The sequence below is a fragment of the Anabas testudineus genome, chromosome 4 (assembly GCF_900324465.2).
Source record: "Anabas testudineus chromosome 4, fAnaTes1.2, whole genome shotgun sequence".
Taxonomy (NCBI): Eukaryota; Metazoa; Chordata; class Actinopteri; order Anabantiformes; family Anabantidae; genus Anabas; species Anabas testudineus.
Genome location: NC_046613.1, coordinates 19,145,448 through 19,156,223, shown reverse-complemented (window position 1 = coordinate 19,156,223; position 10,776 = coordinate 19,145,448). Strand labels below are relative to the sequence as shown.

General features: G+C 38.0%; 1 protein-coding gene across 5 annotated transcripts in view; it reads right to left on the bottom strand.

Annotated features, from left to right (window-relative positions):
* Positions 1-6,136: 6,136 nt before the first annotated feature.
* Positions 6,137-10,776, bottom strand: part of pde4ba (phosphodiesterase 4B, cAMP-specific a) — a 114,695-nt gene continuing 110,055 nt past the window's right edge. For all 5 annotated transcript variants that reach the window (XM_026345145.1, XM_026345146.1, XM_026345147.1 and 2 more), the window contains 4 exons: positions 10,514-10,668; positions 10,275-10,397; positions 9,968-10,150; positions 6,137-9,854 (listed from right to left, as the gene is read on the bottom strand). In XM_026345145.1, coding sequence (XP_026200930.1) covers positions 9,405-9,854; positions 9,968-10,150; positions 10,275-10,397; positions 10,514-10,668 — 911 coding nt within the window. In that variant the 3' untranslated portion in view covers positions 6,137-9,404. The remainder of the gene's footprint in view (positions 9,855-9,967; positions 10,151-10,274; positions 10,398-10,513; positions 10,669-10,776) is intronic.

Sequence of the window (10,776 nt, the reverse complement as noted above, 5' to 3'; positions counted from 1 at the left end):
CAAACAACCCATGTTTACAACACATGAAGTAGCAGTCATAGTTTCAGTTTTACTCATTTTCTTAGAATCTATGAATCATTTCATATAATTATTATTTGCCTTTCTTTGTTGAAACTATTTGTCTAATTTCACTAAACATGCATGTATGATAGCATTTAGCATTTTTCTTCTTGTCTCCCATGTGATTCTTTTACAAGCCCAAGACTTTATTATATGCACCTAGTTATTTGCTTTAGTTCAGTTTTGTAAACCTCACATCGTGTGAAAGTTACTTGGCACAAACCTGAATGCACAAGCTTGTAAAACACATATTATAGATGGAAAACTATGCCAAGTGCATATTTCTGAATAATTAAAATTTCCACAAGCATTGTATGTTGTAATTTTATTGTATTTCTAGTTCAGCCTTCTTTTTTGCTTTGTGTTGGATGTTTAGATGGATGCCAGAAGAAGCACTCCTCTGTTACTTTAAAGTTATTTGTTCTGGTAAAGGTTTTTTAGGTTCCTTTGTCCAAGTCACGTTTCTTGTGTGCCGTGCACACTTTAAAGTTGGGCACACTTGCTTTAGGCAACCTTTTTAATGTGATGTAATACTTATGACAGCTCTTTAATATTTTTTTGGTAGGGTTGCCTACACTGGTCATGGGTTTTTAAATGAGATTACCAAAATGTAAGGCCTGTGGCTGACCTGTGTGTACCTGTCATAAGTATAAATACTGTGAACTACAAGAGATTACTGGAAGAAATGACAGGAGAACAATGAGAGACACTCTCACACGTGTCATCACACAAGTTCTCACGGAAGCCAGAGAATTGTTTCCATGTGCTGCAGACATCTGTGGTGGGAAGAGTGCGTGAGAGCAACAAATGATCTAGAAAGTTTAAAGCCAGATAAGCATAGGACTCAGTGACACAGCTGTGGGAGAACCAGAGATGAGGGAAATGGAAACAATATTGAAATTTAAAATTGGTTACTTCTTCTGTTAATATGAAGCCTAAGTTAGTTTTAAATTTAAAATTAATTTTAAGTAATAACCCCAGGCCCATCTGTCAGTGTGACTGCATGCAATTGTGTCATGTTAAAAGTGATATATAAGCGTTAATAGGTGCAACTATGTAAGGTTGCCCTTGTGAGTTTTATTGAAGTCACCAGGGTGCTAATTCAGACATTAAGTCGACACATACAAGTGGAATCAGATTAATCTTTGGCTACATATAGCAGTGTTGTATTGAAGCCTGTGTCTCCACCAACCTGTGGAAATCACACACAACAAGAGCATGTCTGTTCTGTAATAAATTTAAATAAAATAGAAAAAACATTTGATTTGATCTTTCTGTCATCTGTGCATCAGTGGAAAGATTTAAACTCAATGAGATTATAATGGTCTGTGCCATACATTTAGATTTTGAATCTGATTTCAAAGCTTTTCTCAAATATTAAAGTTGCAGAACATAAGAGCTGAAAGTTTTACTTTTGTTCAAATAACTATATTTTAAGCTGCTAATGAAAATCCCATCACAGGCTTTGTAGGTTAACATAAATAAAGTCCACATTTGTCACTGCACCATTTTTAAATAATGCGTGGGCAATGAATCCTTAAATTGAATTACCTGACATCCTATCTTAGGCTTTCGTCCATTCAGCTGAAAGGAGTTACATTAGCTGCTATATTTTTTTTTCTATATATTTCCCTTCTCCATCCTATTTATATTCAATAGGGGATTTTCAAGGCTGTATGCGGTTCCCTGCTATCTTCCAAACTAACAACTTCCTTTTCTGGAATGAAAATATCCATCCACTTTTTCACTGTGCCACACGGGACAAGTTAGGCAGTGTCATTTACCTCAACTGGTGGGAAAGATTTTGCTCTGTTTTTAACTTTATGAAATATCTTGGTCATCCCTGTGGACCTGCATGACTTTGTAACAGAGTAGGAAGGGGAAGCTTTCTGTCCCATATGCCAGTTAATCATTCTTTCGTCATATGTACCCAAGTAGTTTTATCAAATGAAATCTCCTTCTTTTACCAGCTTATGTCAGAGACAAGATGGGAAAAGATTTCCACTGTGGAAAATAGAAGAGTACGACGCAGAGGTGGAGAATTTACCCAGTGTTGTGGGTACCCAGTGCCTGAACTCAACTATAGAAAAACTTCAATAAAAATGGAATCCCATATCTGTATGTTCTAATGCTAAATATTGCGGATAATTTCATGGAAGAGAAAACAGGATGTTATAAAGAGCTTATCTCCAGGATGCCATTAACATTGATTCTGAATATATGGTTGTTGTGTATATAGATAACGTAATCAGGTTGCAATTGCGTTCCCTACAAAAATTTTGTTGTTAGCTGTTTAGTTGTATAGAAAACGTATTAGGAGACTGGTATGCTTTTAAATTACAACAAAGAAAAAAACATGTCTACAATATTGTATTATACTATTTTGTGTATACCTAAATACTCATCCTAAGTCTTAAAAAGCTGTTCATTAAAACTGACAATGTAGGACTGAAACACCTGTTATGAGTTTGTAAAACTGGCCTTATGTTTGTATAGAATGGAGTTATTCTAGTGCATACGGTAAAATTAAAGTTGCTAATCACACTGTGTTGTTTCATAGGATGTTTCCCACTGAAAACTGCATTTAAAGTCCATAAACTTTAAATGTGTGGGGAAATAATGGGCTAAGAGAACATTCGTGAATTTTGCTTCATCAAGCATTTTTGTCTTCTTACTGTGACTATGTACAAGGTCCCACGTGTTAAATAAACCAGTTTAACAATGTACCAGTAAAACAGCTTAATAACTCAGCATCTACATTCTTTTCTAGTTGATGTTAGTGGGGAATCACTACAATCAGTGTCAACATACAGTTAGTAATAGATGCTAATTTTCAATTGGTATTGTACATATACACAGTATTATAATTGTTCGTAGATTTGTTTATGAAATAAGAAATGTTTAAAAAAATTCTACAGTGTTTGAAATTTTTGCCATTAAAACAACTGATAGATGCATATCAAGAGTGTAATAACATGAGTGCGACATGAAATCTAGGATGCCTATAAAATGTATTCAACCCCGATAGTTTTCACAATTATTTATTTTTGCAACATTGGATTATGAAGTTGGGTTTTTTTGTTTTTTTTTTTTTCTTACAAAAAAAAAAAAGACTAAGTAAGTATTTACCCCCTTTGACTAACTCACCTAAATCATCACTTCTGTAGCCAGTTGGTCTAAAAAGTCTCACTGTGAGTTAAATGGACATCACCAGTTAGAATCTGCATCTGGAAGGGTTAATTAGTGGTAAATTAGTTTCCTGGCCAAAACTGCACCATCAACATAAAAGAAAACTTCAGGCAACTCTGTGGAAAAGTTTTTGAAATGCACAACTTGGGGGATAGATGCTAAAAGTCAGGGAGTCAGCCCCAGGGTCCTGAAGGCCTGTGCTGATCAGCTCTGTGGGATCCTTCAACACCTTATGGAAGACATGTTTTGTGCCACTGCCGAAATGTTCATCTCCAGCTGTTGGAGAAATATTAAGAAATCTAAAGACCTTTTTGAGGCCTTGATTGAAACATATTTAGATGCATTAAAGTTCGACCCCAGGTTGGAGTACATAATGCCATCATATACCTGCTACAGAGAGCTCTCTCACACCTGGACATGGCAGGCAGCACTGTGAGGATCATGCTTTTTGACTTCTCCAGTGCCTTGTTTACAATCCAGCCTGTTCTGAGAGAGAAGCTCCTAAAGATGCAGGCTGACTCCTGCACAGCTTCCTGAATTACTGACTACCTGACAGACAGATCACAGTTTGTACATCTGCAAGGTTGTGAATCTGAGCAGGTAATTAGCAGTACCGGAGCACCACAGGGGACTGTCCTCACACCTTTCCTCTTCACCCTGTACACCTCTAACTTTCAGTACAACACTGACTCCTGTGATCTGCAGAAGTTCTCAGACGACTCTGCAGTAGTGGGGTGTATTAGTGGTGGCGGCAAGACCAGTCCAGAGGCCCGGTGGACTCTTTTGTAAAGCGGTGTGGAAACAATCACCTGGCCTTGAATGTGATAAACCAAGGAGATGGTTGTGGACTTTAGGAGGAACTGAGACAGTTAAAACATAAATACCTGGGAGTTCACCTTAACAACAGACTGACCTGAAAATGTAACACAGAGGCTGTGTACAGGAAGGGACAGAGCAGAATTTACTTCTTGAGGAAGCTTAGGTCCAACCCTTATGTGTCCAACAAAATTTTGCAAATGTTTTACCAGTCTGTTGTAGCCAGTTAAAATTTCTTTGCTGCTGTCTGTTGGGGCAGTAGCATCAGAGCCAGGGACAACAACAAACTAAACAAACTGCTCAGAAGGCTGGCTCTGTGCTGGGGACTTCACTAGAACCTTTGGAACAGATTGTTAAGAGGAGGATGCTGAACAAACCGTTCATCATGGAGAGCAGCACACATCCTCTCCACAGCCTGCAGGTCAAACAGCACAGCAGCTTTAGTCAGGGACTTCTCCAGCTCCGCTGTGATAAGGAAAGGTACAACAGCCATCACCCTGAACAGTGACTATATTCAGACAGTAATATAGGAGCTCTGCTCCAAACCAGGTAGTGACATATTAATTAATTACTTGTATTGTAATATATGCATTTCCACATTCTTTGGTATTGCACAATACCCAATAAAAAAATAAAATAAAAATTGGAGAACAGTTAAGTCCATCATTAAGAAATGGAAGCCTACAGCAGGTTGTCCGCAAAAAATAAGCAACTATGTGTGAAGGGCACTAGTGAGGGAGGATGCCTAGACACCTGTGACTCCTGAGGGCATATGCATCAGGTTTCTGTGAACTTTTGCTTAAGTTTGTCTACCAGTTCTTGATGTGTATGAGCTAATTAAGTAGACATGACTTCACGCATTTTTCCCCCAGCTGAGCTAATAGCTCCTTGTGTTGTCCGTGGAAGGAGGATACCAGTCTAGTTTGTATTAAGTTGGGGTTTTATAACAATACAAATTCCATCTCAAAGGGAGAAGTTTTGTTGTCGCCATCTGACAACCCTGTAACAAAGCGACTGTTTTCATTTGATGCGTAACAGAATTATGATGGAATTAATAGTTTGACGTGAAAACTGTCACTGTTATCAATGAAAAGATGACTTGGTTATCTTATGTTTGGAAGAAGCTTTTGCAAGGCTTTACGCTTGTGTGTGTGTGTGTGTGTGTGTGTGTGTGTCTGTGTGTGTGTGTGTGTGTGTGTGTGTGTGTGTGTGTGTGTCTGTGTGTCTGTGTGTATACTCAAATCTGCGTATATGCATTTCAACACATGCAAAACTGAGCACAATGTTTATGTGTGTGTTTGTGTGCGAAGGCCTTATGTCACATCAGGACAGGCCTGTCAGATTGTGTGTGGGCTGTGGTGCTGAGTCTGTGTCACACAGTGTTCCCGTCTCAGCACATTAGAGCCAAGCCTCTGTGATGATGCAGCAAACGTAGTGACATCAAAGGGAGTCAAGAGTAACATAGTACAGACATCCTAATACAATAATATATTATAATATAATTTCCAGTGCTGTCTTGGGTTGTTTGTTTCCCTCTCAATACAGGCCAGGGTCTGGTAACCTTTAGTGGGCATATTATTTAATTTATTTATGTAGATAGTGGTTAACTGTGGGAACTTAAATTTGACAACAGAACCACTTGTATTCCTGTGTTGTCAAATAAGAGTTAGACATGACTCTCCTTCTCTAAAAAGCTATTATACCCAAATCTCTGTAGTGCTGAACAATTAACTTCATGGAGTGTGTGCGTGTGTTTGGGACAGCAGGGTTGTTTAGTCTGTAGATTAGTTCACAGCTCTTTTCTTCCATTGCTGCCAGGACAGAAAAAAATCAGTAGTCCACTAACATTTAGAAGAACTGTTGATGATAGCATTTTATGTATTAGAGGCACTTTGTTTCAGCACAGGACCCAGGTGTTTATTTAATACAGTTTTATACTGGGACATAGCCTAATTAAACATGATAAATATGAGGAAACCACTAGAAGCATGACTGTGACCCAATTTGTTTTTAACACCTAGAGTCAACAAAATCAGGATATGAATAAAAAAAACAGCAGAGGGAAAGTGAATATATTCATGCTTTGATTTTAATCACTTCATAGAAAAAGTATTCAGATTTATTTTTGAACACAATATACAATATAATACCATACATTGTGTGAAACATTTATTAATCCACCTGCAACAAGTGGCAGACTTGAACATATTGACAATAAAAAAAAAAATCCCGTCTGTCATGCAGATAGTGCTAAATCTGGCTAACCATTTGGACACAACTAGGACCAAAAAAGCTTGAACATAGATAAACAATGTTGATACAAATTAGAATTTCAAAACTGCTAACAAGTTTGGTCAGAAAGAGTTCACACATTAGCACAATCAGTTACATAAGATCATGTTTTGATTATTCAGAACAGTTCACATCAGTGCTGGGCGTATTGTAGCATGCTACCAATACTGTACCCGTGTTTTCTACTTTTACATGAAGTGCGTTAAGTGTAAAAGGAGACAATTGCTGTGTGTTTGTCAGTCAAACGTTTATCTGGCCTCATGTCAGCAATCTGCATTCAAATGCTGGATGAAGAAGCTTAAGTTGTGAGAAGTTGCTGAGAGAGAAAAAAACTATTTGTATACTTTGATACCAAGCATCAAGCTTCTGTGTTCCTTATCTAGCTTGTATCCTATATCCAAGCCTATGCAGTTTTTCATGTCCTCTGTGTTGCCTCTGGGTCACCAAATTGTTGCTGTCAGATGAAAACCTTGTACCTTCAAAAAGTGAACTTATCTAAATGGGTTTTGGAAATGGAAATGTAGCTAAGCTAAAATTAAAAAGACAATCTTAAATTTTAAGGAATAGAAAAAATATTAAGATTTCAAAGTGATGCAAAGGTGAGAACACTTTTAGTTTAATGTTCATGCATAATAAGCTTAATATAAAGTTTTTAATTTCTTTATGTGACATTGCATTAAAAGACCATTTGAATTGCAAAAGAGGGCTGATTTGGAGTTACAAGGTTCTCCTTTGACAACATTTCTTTAGCTGCTGCTCTGCTGGGTACTAAAAACATTGTGCGAATATATACTTAGATATATTTATATATATCAAAACAATATATAATACATATATAAAAAGACTCAAATCCAGAGTCTTCTACACATTAGACACCACCACTTCCAGGTAATGCAAGTGCATATAAATTAAAATAGATTTTACACTGAACCAGTATTTCGTATTTACAGCTTAAAGTATAGAATAAATACACACTGTTATAAACAGCAAAAAGGACCAACTTGAGCTCTTAGCGACAAACTGGAGAGACAAAGATGTGGAGTGATGGGGTAAGGCCTGATGACAAAGTCGACACATTCAAACACACATACAGAAACACACAGGTATATAAAACCATACATACAAACGTCTCACAAATGATTGCCACTTAAGCATGCTGGAGTGAAATTAGATGAAGTACCTTTTGAGTATATCCGTAAACCAATATGATAATAAAAAGTGATTTAAAGATGCAATTAGAACATCAATATAAAACCACAGGACTAGAAATGTGAGGTCTGCAAACCATTTTCAAACCATCTTCCCCAACACATTAGTGAAGAGACAAAAATAGGTGTTTGATTTGCTCTAAAACCTCAGCACCTAATCATTTAAAAAAAAAAAAAGTAAAAAATTCAAAAGGGTACATTCTGCCATGCTGAATCCAGCAATTCCATCTGCGCTAAATCCTAACAACCCAACTGTCCTGGAAACCTGATACAGTGGAGGAGGAGGGGAAAAATTCAATTGACGTCAATGAGCAGAAGCAGCACTTGAGGGAATTTTATCGTGTGGAAGAAATAGCTGGCCTGATTGTTTTGGGGTCATGTCCATGGAGCCCAGAGGTTTGTAAACCATGTAAATGGTTCTGATGAGGGTCTGCAAGCGCCTTTCACACAGGCAGCTGTAAGGGCACCTCTAATGATCTGCTCTGGCCTGATTGCACACGGGTGGAGGGGCATTACATCAGATAGGTCTGTTGTTAGGACCTGTTCCAACTAACAGGATTATTAAGACTGCAGCATACCTGTGGACTAAAACACGGTTTGACACTGTGCATTTTGTCCTTTCTGATTTTTATCACATCTAAGTAGCTTCTTATGATCAGCTTTTTGCTCTTTAGCCCTGCTTGTATTTCTGCTTATTTTATCTGGTGTTAGGTAGATTCGTAGGCTATGAGGGTTTGAATTGGGCCAACCTCAATTTCACATAAAATGACAATTGATAAAATGGAAAAGACAATCGTATCAAATGTCCCAATAATTTTACACATTTCAAAAATTTAGAAGGAATACCTGACCATATTGTTGCAAGTAAATTATTTTATATCCTCAGTGAGTATTTTGCATTAAAAGTCAAGTTTTGTTGTGAACAATTAGGAAGCCCCAATGGTCTGCAGACCATTTAAAGAAAAAGATGTAGTAGACGTTTTATGAAAATGTGTGTATACAAGTGTGACTGTCACGTTCACTGACTGGCATTGGATATAGAAAACAACAACCTAAATGTGACATGAACAATGAATGAACACAAAGATCTGAATTACACATGTAAAGAAAACTTTGTGCTCAGATTGAAATTAATGTGAAAAAATGTGCATACAATGTTAGATGTTATTTCCATATTCAGATGAATTTGTCTAAGAATTGTTTGTCGACGTTTGTTTGGATATCTCTATTGCCCAATACATGGAAGACTGTTCTCTTTTTAAACATACAAAAAAGATTTTGCTCTTTCAGATAAGAAAAAAAAAACATTTCACAGACATACTAGTGTTCAATAAATAAAAAACTATTATAAAGACAATAGTAAAAAAGGCACACAAAAGTCCTTGGACAAATGGTACAGGAAAAAAGTAAACGCTTTCTCTTGCTATACAAACGTGTCTCCATCAGTAGATCTTACTCTATGCTACTTCTAGATCATATCTGTAAAAAAAAAGTCTTAAGGTACAAAACTTCTCTCAGTAGTGTCAATGTCCATTTAATGCCAGTCCAGAAAAGAAAGATAATCTCCCAAACTGGCCGAAATCCTTCAAGTTCCACCCTCAGTCTTGCCTGTCCATCAAGACTAAAACGTTCGCAGTAATTATTTCCTGAGAACTCTGAAGCCGTTCCACTGAAACTATCTGTCCATCTGGCTTCAAACACCCAAGTGCAAGACGCCCCTGTGCGGGCCAAAACTAAGCCCTTGCTTCTTTGGGCTTATTAAAAAGCACAGCTATAAGAGGTTTTCCCCTCTTTTTCCAAAAACTTTCAAATTGCCATGTGAGCGTGATGATGGAAGCCCTATGTGTCTGTGGGTGACGCCTCATGTGTCACAATTTCTATTGCTGTGGTAGGTTCCATCATGCTGCACTCCTCATGCTCTTGACCATCCAAATAGTCCAGGGGAGGAGAGCGAGAATCTCCTATACTATCCTCCTCCTCTTCTAATTCTTCCTCTTCTTCTTCCTCATCTTCTTCCTCCCCTTCACCATCTTTCTCTATTCCATCCAAGTCTTCTTCCTCTAAGGTTAGCTCAAACTGAAATTTCTCCCCTCCTCCCTGCCCTCCAGTGCCTCCACTGTGTCCATGTGTGCTCTGGTCATAGAAGGGTGGTGAGGGACTCTGGGGAATCATGCTCTGGTACCAGTTTCTGTTGTCCTCCAGTGTGTCCAGAATGTCCTGGGCGTCTGGGTGGACCAGATCAGCCCAAGTCTCCCACAGAGGATGCACGATGTAGTCGATAAAACCCACCTGAAGGAGACAAAACCATTAGGAGGGGGTTTATTTTAAAGTGTCAATGCACACTTGCCAATTTGCACAACTATCTTTGTGCATAATTAAATTTTTATATCATTGTTACCTACCTGGCTCTTCTCCACAGAGGCTGTGTGTTTATCACACATGGGGCTAATCTCCATCCCCCTTTCCCTCTCTCTGTCTCCCTGATGGAAGAACTCCTCCATTATCCGATCAGTCCACTGACGATACAGCTCCAGGGACTTAGTGGGGTTACTTAGGTCAGCACAGTGCACCATGTTACGCAGCACCTATACATAATAATGATATAATGAAATAATTTATTGATGGTTGGACAGCTGCCAGAGAGTACATATCAGCACTACTACAGGGTTTTGCTGTTATGTCCAAGGACACCTTGACAAGTAGCCCCACCTGTATCCTGTCGGTGTAATTGTCCAACAGCAGCACCCCAGAGCTTGTCACCTTCTTAGTCTCCACCATAGTCTTCAGATCAGCCAGCAGACTCATGTGTTTAGACATGTCAGTAGCCAAAACCTGGATAGAAAATAATAATAAAAATACTTCCTAAGCATCACAACATTTTTTGACACTTATGTTTTAAATTTAAATGATAATACAAGAGGACAGAATATGAATTGTAGTAGTCTTACCATATCGATGACCATCTTGCGTAGGGACTGCCTCTGTTTCTTAGTGAGGTTCTGGAAGATATCACAGTTGTCTTCCTGTAGTAGCTTGAATCCCACAGCCAAGTGATGGTTCTCCAGCACAGATTCATCATTGTACATCAAAGCCAACTCGGAGTCTGGGCAGGTGTGAAAATAATATTAATATTTTTCTTTGTTGTGACTTCTAGTTGTGCTGTAATAGTTTTTATTTTATTTTTTGTTTGGTTAGTGTTATGTTCAAGAAA